At 43.4% G+C, this 14,494-nt stretch overlaps 1 protein-coding gene across 1 annotated transcript in view; it reads right to left on the reverse strand.

The window, feature by feature from the left end:
* Positions 1-14,494, reverse strand: part of LOC132996861 (neural cell adhesion molecule 2-like) — a gene marked incomplete at its 5' end in the record, with an annotated part of 75,087 nt that overhangs the window by 46,752 nt on the left and 13,841 nt on the right. The window contains 2 exons of the mRNA XM_061067226.1: positions 1,795-1,964; positions 7,563-7,680. Coding sequence (XP_060923209.1) covers positions 1,795-1,964; positions 7,563-7,680 — 288 coding nt within the window. The remainder of the gene's footprint in view (positions 1-1,794; positions 1,965-7,562; positions 7,681-14,494) is intronic.

The following is a 14,494-nucleotide window of genomic DNA, read 5'->3' on the forward strand; positions in this document are numbered from 1 at the left end:
ATTTGTCTTCTCCCCCCACCCTCTGGGCACTGAATGACCCGGAGCCCAAAAGGCAAGACGACTTAACACAATCCCTGAAGACTGACAGTGGCTGCGAGGACCAACACTGGCATTTACAGCTCAAGGGTTGCCATGGCAACTTCTGCCCGAGCATTCGGACATCGGCGGACACGCACACGTGGAAGTGTCGACGTGCAGGAATGTGGAACGGGAGTGGAAGTGGCTTGGAGCTACTAATTGCCCCGATAACCCGCTTGTGGAAACACGTGCTCGTGCGTTTCTACACCCGTCGGTGAAGGTGAGAATGAGGCAGCTGCACGAACGGGGGAAACTTCAAGGAATAATTTGCCTTTCTCACATCTTCCCTCTTTCATTTTGTGCTGAGGATCCAGTCGCCTCGGCTCGTTTCATCACCTATAATCATGTCATCATACACATTAGTGGGAAAAAGACATCGGTGCATCTTTTCCTCTAATCTCGCCCGTTACGTTTGTGAACGTGGAATTTCTGCCACAACAGCACATTAGTGTCAGAATCACGGGTTGTGATGATGAAATAAACGCCTACAGCGCAAAATGTAATTGCAAAGTTGTGTTTATATCAGCGGATGAGTTTGTAAGACGGATGATTTGAACTGTATCTGTCAGAGAAGGAGGGCAAGGCTCCGGTTTCTCTGTTGCAGGAATGTAGAAAAACAAGCCAAAAAAAGTGTGGCGGGAAAAAACAGGAGTGGCGTTAAGTATGAGGCAACGAGCTGCAATTCCCAAATGTGAACTTGCAGCACCCACCTGCACGCTCACACTTTTTCTTAAACGGCCTGCTCTCCTCCGCCCCCGGGCTGTCAAGGGTAATAAAACTAACTTACATCTGCATTTCCCCCCCCCCCCTTATCGTCTTCATTCAAATGTGCATTTTTGAAGAACAAGCGCTTCCCACGTCTGTAAAGGAAGTTGATGACTGGAGCACAAATCTCCATACGTTTTTCACGAGCCGCACTATCAGAGGGATCTGTGAGGAAATAGCCAGCAGGTTTTTCATAAGATATATAAATTGAAATTTTTCTTTTTATGGAGGAGTGCAGCTATTGATTTATGAAGCAACACATGAAATATTTCCTTCCGGGAGATATATATCGACGCGGCTTTTATTGTGGCGGGCCTGCAGGACTGCATTTGATTTTAAAAAAACAGGTTTAAAAATAAATGAAATGTAATTGTGGAGGCACCCACAATAAAGCTTTATGGATAAATATAAAACACTTCTTACGGTCTACGGCAGAGCTGTTGTATCTGAATGGCTGGAAGCTATGTTTTTTTTTCGTTTGTTTTTTTAACCATAACCTCTATAACAATGTATTTTTTTACAATGAATATTAAGGTCCTCAAAGTTTCTTTTAAAACCCAAACCATGGCTTAATATAACTAAACTTTTATCAGAGCATTGCTCCATCACAAAGGGTTAGTTATCTATTTTGCTCTGGTTATGCCACCGAGCGCTGTTTTCGTTTTTTCCATTTGTCTCCAAGAGGTGTCACGGGGCAGATTTCTAAGATTGTTTATTTCCTTCACTTGTTGTCTATACAGCTCTCGGGATCAACCTTGGTTGCCATAGTTACCGCTGACGATAATGTGGCCCATCTCGAGCTCCTGATGAGAACGTAAACATGATCACGGTGGCTGCTTGCATTCAGTAGTTTGGAGTGTGAAGACATAAAAAACATCTCGGTGCATAAACTAAACCCCCTGTCACTATGTCACTATGACTCGTCTCTTTCGGGCCAAACGAGACACTTACCGAACACTTTGAGGAACAGCTCCCTGTCCTGGGACCCTGCCTTGTTGGTGGCCTTGCAGGTGTAGGCGCCCCCGTCCCCCTGCCGGATGTTGTGGATGGTCAACATGCCGCGGCCGCCGTCCAGCCGGTTGAAGACGTGCTGCTCCGACGGCTCCAGCTGCTGCCCTTTCCTGCACAACCCCCCCAAAAAAAAACAACAGTTGCACACGTCACAAATGAGTGAGGAGGAGAAAATATGACGACTCACTTCTCCCTGACAGTGAGGTCCACCATATTCACACTGAAGCACATCATGATGTATAATTTGGCTCTTTGGACGTCGACCGAGGCTGAGTGCAGACAGGCTGACTTTGACATTTGGCAGAAACCCTTTCAAGATTTGATAAAAGTGCATTTTGGATGGACGTGTGAAACCATAATTGCAATAACTATGGCTCGGTGAATCATTTGCAGGGTGTCATCAGTGCCACGACTTCTTTGGCTCTGCCGCTCAGACAAAATAGGATCTTCATCGTCCCCAGTCAGTGTTCTGAGTCTCGGCCGGAGCTCGATTGTTTCGCTGCACTCACAGAATGACTCCTGTGCGCTGTGGAATACAGTCCTCACTTAATGTCTTTCTTATTAGACCCTTTAGAGATATTAATCAGAAAAAAAACCAACAACACACAACTGCTAAATAGATCCATGTCTATATTTAAGCTTCGCAGCAGAAGCATAATGGTGTGAAGCTGCCTCCCCCGTTTGTTTATTTGCAGCTGCTTAACCAGCCGTTTAATCTGTAAGGTTAAAGGGATTTTTTTTAAGTATTTGTGGGGAATTTGACTTTTCTCTCTCCCATGCTTCCGCAGATTTAAACTCACTGGTGCTTTTTAATGCCATCTGCAATGTAGGCTAAAAGTAAAGGATTAGCTCAATTACCGAATATCTGTGGAACGGAATCAAGCAGCGACTCACTCAAATAGAAATACATCTCTAAATTCCGCTGAAGACGCGTGTTTGTGGGGAAATAATTATGTACAATGTAAAAGGGGTCACTTATAGTTCAGGGAATTATCACCCGGCTCTGCACTTCCCCTCAGCGGAGACTTTATACATCTTTCCACTAATTGTTTTTGGTTTTATGCCCTGCGACCGCAATGTTTTTTTAAAATTTGTAAGGTCCTCATAACGCTCATTGAACACATTTGCAGCCACAGCAGGAAGCTCTTTATTTTTTGCAGAAGAACATAGTGGAGCCCCGAGCCACCGGAGAACCAGAGGTTACTGTGGGAGTTGGAGGAAAAGCAAAAGTAGCGCTGCGTTTTAAAGGCTAATGAGTGTTAAGTATTACAACTTTGCAGAGTTAATGTTAAACTGCAAAACAGCATCAAATCTTCAATATTAAAAAAAAGTTAAAAAAAATCTTTAAATCCAAGAAAAAGTTACATGTCGATATTGATCCAGTGGAATAAGAGTTGACAGTCCTGAGGTGAGATGTTAAAATCCAGATAGAAAATAAATAAAGTAATGTTCTCTGCTCCCTTCACAACTAAAACCTACACTCTACACTACATTGCTGTATAAGCACAGGTATCTTCACCTGAGTTTAAATGAAAGGACATAAATATAAAAGAAATAAAAACGCTATAGCTCTGGAAAAACGGATAAGAAGAAGTAGAGCTATCATTTGCCATTTATTATTAATTTAGTCTGATACTACTTTAACCCTGAAATAAAAGGTATGAATATAAAAACATTTTTATTCCTACCTGGTCATTGGATAAAGACAATAACGCACTGAACCTGAAACTGGCAACTTTTTTTAAACCTCATAAACCTTTGTGCAGATTAAATTCCAAAAGTGATGAGTACTAAATTCTTAGAATAATGCAAACCTCTAACTACATTTGGACTTCCCTCTGTGGCCTCACACTGTGTGGACTGTGCCAATGAAAAACAAAACAATCGTATTATTTCTAGCGACCGCAAATATGAAGATTTCCAGGGCTCGGACACAAACGCCACAAACCCAGTGGCCAGATCCACGCCGCCCAGCCGCACCACACTGTATGATAAAGTAAAAAACAGGAGGCAGGATAATTGAAAGAAACACCAGAGCCAAGTAATAACTCCAGCGAGCCAAAGAGGAAATGAAGAGAGGCTTCATCTTTGGGACGGACAGTGCAGGGGGGGTGGGCTGCAGCACTGGATGTCATTATACTGACTGACTGCTGACAGGTAGTCCATTACCCATGATGCACAGGGGATGAGGCGAAACCCCCCCCCCGCGCTGACAGGAAATGCAACTGGGAGGCTGGAGATCACTAGGAGAGGCGACATCAAAAAGAAAGAATAAATTGGGTTGTGATTGTTGTTTGCGCCGAAGCCCTTTCTTCTTCGGTGCTTTTTATTTTCCGTGGTCATGTCGGGACGGAGTGACCGGGGAAATGGAGGAGAGCTCACTGTGTGGTTTCTCTGTGGACACTGTAGCTCGTCGGATCGGTGCAGTTCAGGTGATGTCGGCTCGAAAGTGAGACACACCGGTTCTTCCTTGACGATTGTTTTATATTGTGCTGAGCCTTAATCAAAAATAAAAAACACGATGGGGGCTAAATTGAGTTTTTGTAGAAAATCACACCATACATGCATGGATGATACATTTTAGAAGGACTTATATTCTCAACAGCAGTTGGACGACATGCACAGCTCAACAAAACCGAAGCCAAGGCATCTTGACCCAGGATTAGTTGTAAATCCCTCCATGTTAATGCATGGGAGGTGAACCAAAGTTAAAAATTAAAAGGTTCACGGGCAATTTTTTAACTCAAAAATGGTTTTCTGTCATTTCAGGTAGTTCTTATTACACTGGTGTGCGTCCAAGTGCACATCTTTCCAGTAAGCTTAGATTTAATTTGTTTTTTAATGCTATAGAAATGGGGTGAAATGTCGCATTTGACAGCTGAGTGGATTACTGTTGGACAGACTCCAAACGACAACAGCACCTGCACTGTTCACCTTTACATACAATTCATGGTATGAACTACTCAATATAAAGGGAGGAGAACTTTTTGCCTCATGTGTGCAGCAGTCTTTCGCATTTGGATCCTTGCCTCATCCTAAGTGAATAATATGAGCACATGCAGTAAAATAAAGATGCAATTTTCGACGCGATTTTCATTTCAATCGGCTTCTGTGATTACCAAGCCAAACATAACTCAGTTTTATTAAAAAAAACAGAGGCAATGAGATAAACAACTGCCTCAATATGAAAGTAATAAATGGATCGATACAACAGCTCTCACCCATCACCACGGCGAGGTTCCCCTGCCTCTTTACGCACGCTGTTAAGTCATTAAAATCATATTTTCCTGATTTGCGCCGCGGCTGAAATGACAAGGTAGCCCCCCCCCGGAGTAAATATCATGTCTGCGGTTTGGGCAGGAAACCAGAGAGGCGAGATGAATGAGGCTCAGCGGCGTCGAGGTTGTTTCCTGCTGCGCCGGCGTCTTTAAATGTTGTTTGTGTTTCACAAAGAGATGCGCGTTTCGCCTTTATCCAACCGCCCCCCCCCCCCTCTCCAATACGATCGACTTCTCTTTCAAGCTCAAAAACTCAGCGCTCATATGTCTCGGAGACAATGTCGCATTAAGCCAGTCAGACTACAGAGTTCACAGTTTGCTGTGTACAGGAGTTTTTCAAGGATCCTGTCCTGACCTCGCTAAACGTTGATATTCTGACTCATTCACTAACGCTCACGATATATTGCATGCACGCCACTGACATCCCGCCGCTTCAGGACAAATAAATCAGACACACCGTGAGCGTGTGCCATTATTTCCGACGCTTTCTCAAAGTTTAGCAGTAAAAAATCAAAGTAGAAAATTTGTAATTAATGGGCCTCCTGCCATTTTTGGGAGTGACGCTCACTTCTTTCAAGGACCCTGTTGTGAATGCGCTGGCGTGCAAATGTTTTGTAATGTCACCGTGTCAGCATAATAACTTTTCCCGAGTGGCTCTGACTGTGCCTCTGATTCACACCTGCTGGTCACAACGTGTGAAACCCCCTGGAAACGGCTTCACATTTTTCGAAAAGAAAAGAACATGCAGCTAATCTAGAAATATAACAACCTCAAATTTGTAAGCATGAAAGTGTGGATTTTGAAAAGCACATCTTAATGCTGCAAAAAGAGTATTTTGTTCAATTCAGAGCTATGCGTAAGTGATTTTTCACCAGCCACCATTTCAGTATCTGTAGAATATTTTTGCTGCCATACTTCCCATGTTTTATCCGATAAAACAAATTTACCCGCAACTAAAGTGCACGTAGATCTGTTTTTTTTGTGAATGCGTTTTCCTATAGTTGCCTCCAGGCAGCCATTGATTTCCATTCACTTCCGTGCAGCACTGGAAAAGAACTTACAGAAGGCAGAGAAAAGCCTGAGGTGCGAGATAAATCACCGTAGAAACAACGTCTCTCCTCAACCATGTGTCTTGTCAAAGTTGCGTCAGTGTCGCGAGGTAACGAACTGCAACTCCGTCGATTTGATTATCACAACTTAGTGCCGAAATTAGAACTAAATAAAGCACAAATCAAAAGTTAACGAGCTGTTTCCTGTGATGGATTACTTCAAGAAAGTCCAGCTACAGTCAGCAGTAACGCGGCAGTAGCATTGATTTGCACTAAGTGGGCTACAATATATTTCAGGAAAACATTATAATGGAGCATTAAGATGAATTAACTTCAAGAAAATATTATCAAACAGTTAGAATAACCAATAAAGTCATAAAAAGACGCCTAGGTGAAAATAGCCGGTCACGATCGTCAAACTTCCACGTTGTTGCTGTGTGGCTTGTGATAATATCGTGTGGTTGCCGAGGGGCAACGTGCGAGGGCGGACTATTAATCTCTCAGAGCTGCGGAAGGGAAAACAAAATTACAACTGTACATACAGGATGTGTGCATTTATTTTCCTCGGGAGGAAACGTTCACGCATCACACGGGTAATAAAGATGAATGCATTTGCGATAGTTATGGGCCTGTTGGGCTACAGATGTATCCCGGCAACCGACTCGCACCCTGTAGGAGTTTTTATTAGCCAACACGTTTTTTTTTATTGGCTCGATCTAATTTATCACTCGTTGGAAATGAGCGTGGGAAGTCTGTGCTAAACCAACACTTTTGGGATAAATGTGCAAGGTCGGCAGAGAGAAGATGGAATGGGTGCAATATTTGGGGCGCATATTGCTCTACTTCATCTCTGAGTGTCCACGGTTCGTCATTGTAATTTGGGTTATTGCTTGAAAAGGTTTACGTGCATGTTCGGAAAAACCTCATCACTTTTCTGGTACCGCCCATCGCTGCAGCTCCTCTTTTCAGCCTCCGTCTGAAACGCTTGGTTTTTAGCTAACGTCTCAGAAAAGCCCACTTTCGCTTTACTCAAGTACTTTATGATGGAACTATTTAATACAATAAGCTGATGGTTGGTGTTAAGTTATTTTATGGGGCCAAGGCAGAGACTGTAACATCAAGTGTACTTGAAGTATCTTCACTTTGAGAGTGACCTTCTTAACAACAGGGCGTTTACATTTAAATAAACACTTTGCTATGTTAAACGCAGCCTTGTCATGCATTATGCAGATGAGGCCATTATGATACCGGACGGCTGAGGAGGCATCAGGAGCTTCAGGCGAGTGTTCTGTCAGGGAGCTGTCACTACCAATGACAGATAATACAAATACGTCATACATAGAGGAACAAACATGTCTCTCCTTGAGGCAACGGAACGTACCTGTGCCACGTGACCACGGGGTCCGGGGATCCAGAGGTGATGCAAGTAAACGTGACGGATTCTTGGTAGTCGGCCGTGGCGTTGAAGGTCTGCTGGAACACGGACAGCACCGGAGGGACTGCAGACACAAACAGAAAGAGACACAGTGAGACACAGGGAGCGTCCTCAACAAACCCTGATAGTAAAGAAGTTGAGTCGACACTAAAAGCTACACTATTATTGTATCTGAAAAAGAAATGTGAGTCTTTATTAAACAGACAGATAGATAGACGTTTTCAAGTGGAATTAATTGGTCTGGTAAATGGTTCTGTAAGCACTCACTGAAAATGTTACTTCTGTCTGTAATCCAACGGGGATTCCAAGTAACACTGTGACCCAGCTTTGGTAAAAAACACAAAAGGAGCCGAGCACAGCGATGTGAAAACCGTAATGCTATTGTCTGATTCAGAAATGCCCGGATAAATCCACATAAACAATGCCAGCGGAGAAAATGGGCTTCGACACATCAAACACAGCCGCACTGTCGGTGGAGAACAACACTTTTCTTCTTTGTCAACACTTGATTCAGTCCCCGTCAGAAGCTTGAGCTCCAGCCGATGCTCATATTTTCTTGGCCAATATCTGCCGTGTCAGAATTTGGGTTTTTTTTAAGCGTCAGCGCTTGGATTTTAAGTTTCGGGGTTTGGAAGGACCTGCGAATACAAACTGAGAAAGCTCTCTTTTATCATATTTCATTATGATGAGAAATAGATTTATATAAAAGAATGTTATATAACATATCAATCAATCATTTTATATTTATAATATTGAGTCTTTCAACTGAACCTTGCCACTTCAAGTTTTTGCATCAGCATTTTAGAGTCTGCAGAGTTGCAATCAAAACATTTCAGCCTATTTTTACACCATCAAATAACTAATTCAAATGAAACTCCCATGAAAAATTTACATCAGTGTGAGAAGAACCTAAACTGACAGAAACCTTTGAGTCAAAATGATTCAACCTGTACTTTGACTTATTAGTTGGGCCCATGTCCCATCACATAACATAAAGGCAGAATGTGTGACCTATACTGCAGCAGGCCACCAGGTGGCGATCAAGATGATTTGACTTTTCTTTTGGGAAGCTGTCATGTCATCCATCTTTATATACTGTCTATGGCATAAGTCACAAATAGGCGAGAGTTATTTTACTTTAAATAAGAAAAGAACATTTATTTGATTGCAATTTACTATTTTGTAACCTCTAGTTCAATGTGAGAATTTATAGTAAACATGGTTGAAATACTAGTGAATTGTGTTAAATTAGTACAACAGTGCAGCCTGTTCTAAATCGTCTATGAGCATCAATGAAGATGAGCAGCAGAGGTGTTGATGACTCTATCCTCCGTGGACGCTGAGAGCTGTCAGGCACACGCAGCCTGTCGCTGCCACCCGACCAGCTGAGGGCTGTCATCTTGTCATCCAGTTGAAAGGAGAGCAGAGCGAGTCTGGGCCCCGGCCTTTTCTCCGTCTGCCTCGGCACTGACTCGCGAAATGACAGCTTCATAGAGCGAGCGTGTTTATCAGGCGTCTCGGTCCATTTCTCCGTGCTGCGCTCCTGCTCCCGCTGCGGCTGCTCTGCCGCGGCCTCGTCCGGTCGCTCGGCGTGATCGAGCGTGTGCGGGACATTGGGTCCGCTGGGTAGGTGAGAGCAATGACACATTGGGAAAAAACTAAAACAAAAACCAGGTGACGATCAAATAAGTCCACCGCCTGAACACACAACGCTGAGGCTGAACACACAGACTCACAAAAACAACTGTCTGGTCCAAGTCTCACAGTGAGCTGCATTTCTAATGGAGTGGGGGGGAACTAGAGAAAATCCTCCTGAAAGATGGTGGGATTTTATGTCACCATATGATGAATACATGCATGGAAAATCCCTTGTGATGATGAAATAGATGATAAGGGTTAATGTTACGTGTTTGCTTCATCTCAGGCTACATAATCACACACTCTCCTACACTATTATTATGATTATGTAAACACATCCCTCGCCACTATGTGCATCACTTGTCTATTTTATAAGTATATAATTTACCAATTATACTCGTATTCCATGTGTACTCTAATACATCTGTGCAAGTGAAATTATACTGTGCAATATAATGCATCCTGTGCCACTGTAATTATCTCTCTGTATTGAAAGGTGGATATATGAACAGCTCATTTTGTTCATAGTTTAAAAATGTAATGAACAAAAAGAAACAGAGGAGCTCGTCGGCATGTGATTTTAATTTGGGCAGAATCTATTTATCGAGAATTGAAGCCCATTTTTACAGATTTTTGCACTGACTGACATCAAATATGTGTGATTGTAACCAGCAGCTGCACGGGGATAATATCCAAGCGCCATTTGTTTTCTTCTGATTAAAAGGAAAAAAGTGGATGAAAGGCAGGAGAGGTCACTTTGTGGGAAGACGCAGCTCAGTCGCTTTCTGTTTCAAAACTGTAAACTGACATAATTGGTTGTACGCAAGTTAATGAATTCAATTTGCGAGCGGTGTCGCCTGGAGGACATTTATTCCACGTGGAGCTGAAAACAACTTGGCGAAAAAGATGAAAATTAAATAAGATATGTGGCTTAAAGGCTCATTAAAATCCATCAACGGCTTGGAGAAAGAAAGAAAAAGGCCGCTAAGAAGAAAATAAGACATTTTACATACTTGGAATAATGAATAGGCGATTCTCATCAAAACATCATCATCACAGATACCTAATGAACCTCAACACTGAGGAGTCGTCTTTCTTTAAAGATAAATTACCAGATTCCACATTGTCGGTTTATTTAGTTATTGTCTTGTATGGGAAAATGAATAAATACTTTTTGTCATAAAAATCAACACGCGACGGGAAACACAGGCCTGAGTGAGACACACACATCGGCCCCGGCAATAATCAAACACCGTGAGTCCTTTCCAATAGCACTGACTCAGCGAATGAGAGCAGCCTGACGCTATGACCATTGATTTCCATGCCGATAGATCCCTGCTCTCCTCCTAGGCAATGCACTCCCACACCGGTGAACTTTGCTGAAACAGCCCTGTTAATGAGACACGCTGTCAAGCAGGGAGACTTCAAAAGAGCAAATCAGCAACAGTGTTTAAGCTCTTCAAAAAAAGAAGAATCTGGCGGTGCCTTTATGAATTCTTCATGTTTTAGTCGTACCCCTTTGAAACTTCAGAGGCAGGGTGGAGATATTGAGATGTTTGTAAAAGAGCGTGCACTGTAAATATACATAAACAACCGTGCTGTTTTCTTTGGATCGCCCACATTTACCCACAGTAAATGTTATCGCCGTGTTACACCCACTACCTATTCAGTCCATGACTATTTTTGAAGGAAGACCTTTTCCCAGAGTGCTCATTAAGGATTTGTTTTGCCCTCTGCATTTGCACACGGGCTGGAATCAAAGCCGATTTATAATTGGGAATGTAACCTAGCAGAGAACGCAGGTTTTCCTCGTCTCTTTCTGAGCACGCCGCCGCTTGTGATTGATGCCACTGCGAAATAATTTCGGAAACCTTGAAGGACACAGGCGGTAGTTTCCACTGACAGCTGAAAAGGGGGAAATTGCAGGTCTTAATGTGCGAGTGAGCGAACCGACAATTAAGTGGATGTGTGGAGGAAGGCTACCGGGCGAGATCAAGAAGTTAACACTATTTTGCATCGCCGCGAGTTGCCATAGAAACAAACAAAATTTGACTTCCGTTGCTCGCGGACCGTCAAGACAGTGGAGACATCTTATTAGGCTCTGCTGAAGGATGCGAATGGAAAGGATGGCATGTGTGAGTCGAAGGTGGAGTGTGTGCAAACTATACTCTTTTATAATCAATCATAACTGCACTGCATTAAAGCGGCTGTTTGACATCGTGGTTTTATTTGCTGGAGAAGAGAAGAGCGATATCTCAGGAATGTGCAGTTAGCTCAGCTTAGCATAAAGACTGGAAACGGGGGGAACAGTTAGCCTGGTTCCATCCACATCTCGTATGTGCACTTTACTTTAGCTCCTGTATGTTTACACTGGGGGTCTTACAGAAACAGCATTTTGAACTCGTCTATGACCTGTAGACATGGCAGAAATGATACAAATATGTGTGAAATATGCAGAAAATAAAGTTTTACTGCAGGTTATGTGCTGGACGTTTTTTTGGCTGAGCCCAGTAACTCCTTGGGAGTCTTTGCGAGTTGGTTGGCAACTAGTCGAGGCCAAGAAACAGTCCAGCATTCAACACATTTTGCACTCTGGTTTTTGCTGTGGCCAGCTGGCCAATCGCTGCCTGCCATTTGTGTCAATATCACATCACTGCTTTAGAAAAGTTGCATTAATGGTCGAACAACCCCACGCACACAAAAGCAAAAATCTGAAAGTTGGCCTCCTGCTGTAGAATCTGACAAGCAATCCAAGAACCGTTTGAGAAGACCCTGGCTTTTGCCTCAAACACGCCATGCTTGTGTAAAAACTTGCAAATAAAAATATACTATTCCTTAAAATGAGCTTAAAGGCCAGGCTGGAAAAGATTGTATGCAATTACTCGGTCTCAATGTTCTACAACCTGTCCAACTGAAGTAATTTGACCTCAGGGTAAATGGAATCAAACTGTAAGTGGAGGTGTGTGTGTGTGTGAGTGTTACAAGAGGGGAACCCGTGTAATGGCACTTGTGATTTTAAAAGCTGGCGGACAAAACAAACTAAGCGATATGTCACTTGTAAAATCACCTCATTATATCAGGTTTCCATTCCAGATACATAATTGGAAACCGACCAATACCTCTCCTATCAAATCCTTGTATTTTCTATGATCTCATTTCTCTAAATTGTGCTTATATATCAGCGCAGTTTTGGCCTGAGGTGGATGAGCCATGCAGTGGGTGGCCGTGCTCCTTGATGCGCCATCATCCTCATCCACCCGGTCGGCTTTGATGACACACTGGGGACGGGCGGCCGCAGTTGGTCATCGGCTAGAAACCGCACTTTAATCAACGGGCCCATGAATATGTATATCTTCATGGGGGGAGAAAAAAAGAACCTATACAGTTACAGCTATTTCAGAAAATCTGTGTGTATAGCGATGACTGCTAACAGGTTGCTGGGGTAAGCAGAACAGACACTTCACAACAACAGATAAAAAGGATCTGACTTTCCCAGACTCCTTTTTTTCCCTTTTCCCCCGAGCGAACAAGACTCTTCTGCTAATTGCGTCTTTGGAGTCGAGTTGGCTTAGCGCTCCGAGCTTCACCCGAGGGCTTATCAAGCCCCTTCTCACCCGAGGAACACCTGGAACTGCAGGCGTCATCTATCCGTTAGACCGAGGGCCTTTCTCTCACTCAGGTGTCTGTTACACAAATGCAATGCTTGTGTATCTGTATTCGCTTGCATGCTCTATGTAAAGTTTTTGGATGGGTATTCAAGTACGATTACATGAAATTTTGAAGAATATCTATATATTTACTGAGTTAATGCATTCAATTATAGGTTTTCTCTCCAAAAGACCAACATAATTATTCGTTTAGGGAAGAAACAATAGCATTCAACTGAATTAAATGAAATATATGACTATGACACATGAGGAACCTCTTTTTCCCTGTATTCCAACCAAAATGACAAACTTTTCACAGTCCAGCCCGAACTTTAACAAAGCTGTGATATCCTCCTCCCTGTTGTTTTCACCTCTGCTACAAGGACAAGGATCAATGTCCGGTCTGACTTTGGCACAAAGGAGCTAAAGTGCTCCATTCACGACCCCAGGAGATAATGTGGAGCCTGAAGTTTATCAGTGTATTCTTCCTCCCCTGTCTTTATCCAGGGGGGAGAGACAAAGAGCGTTACCTCACCGCTGCTTCCCCCCAAGGAAACACAACAGAGGACAGTTCCCTGTCCGCAGCTGATTGATAAAACATGTAGCGGACAGTCTGCACCTCTCATTGAGCCTCCTGGCAATCTACACCATCTCTATCTGCTTGCGCTCGGGGGCCTTTGTGTTGTTTGACCAGTCCGGGTTGTCGTCGATACTCTATTCACCGCCTCCTCTCCCCTCTGCTGAGATCACTACTTCTGCTCCACCTTGCCCATGCAATTGCAAACCGCAGAAAGGGGAATAATCCGGAAGGGACACACCGCTTAAAAGTAAAGTTGGCAACGTGGAGCAGAAACAAGATAAAAATTCATCGTGTGCACCTCTAGCTCGAGGTCAGAAACATTTGGTTTATCGGATTCTCACGAGGGTTGCATATGCAAATGACTGAACCTATAGGTGGGGGGGTGTTTATGGTTTTCCTGAACATCACAGGCCGAGGCGCGCCGAGAACAACACCTCGGGGAGACTCCTGAGACCAAAGGGGCTGCCGCTGCCAAAAGGTTGTGATCTAGTCTGAAAACAGAAACTGGGGGGCCACTTTGCACCCTGCGACATCCACCACTTCATATATCGTCGAAGAAAGTTTGGTAAACAAGTCTCTGAGCTTTATCACAAGGTGCGGAGTGGATGACTAAACATAGACTCGACTTCTCCTGACAGACGCGGGCGGCTCATATTTACCTGCCCCACGACAGTAGGTGGCATTTAAAGAAGTGTCATTTCAATCTCGGTCACCTTCAAACCAGCTCCCTGTCCTTTCCTTTAGGACAGAATCGTAACTAAGAGCTCCTCTGGGCCACCGGATGGCGGCTGACCTCAGAAATAACTGCCTCTTTGATAAAGTAGCACAGTAAACTTCCAAATTTTGGTCCTAGGAGATTTGAGTACTGCCAAAGACAAAAAAGGAACGTGCAGTTATTGATTTTTTGGAATATTGAGGGCAGAGTAACAGGCTGTGAAAAACAATTGCCTATTTGCAATTTAACTTTCCAATCAGACTTCTTATAACTTTTAACAGATTTTCAAAAGGATCTG

Source organism: Limanda limanda, chromosome 23, assembly GCF_963576545.1.
Source record: "Limanda limanda chromosome 23, fLimLim1.1, whole genome shotgun sequence".
NCBI classification, from domain to species: Eukaryota; Metazoa; Chordata; class Actinopteri; order Pleuronectiformes; family Pleuronectidae; genus Limanda; species Limanda limanda.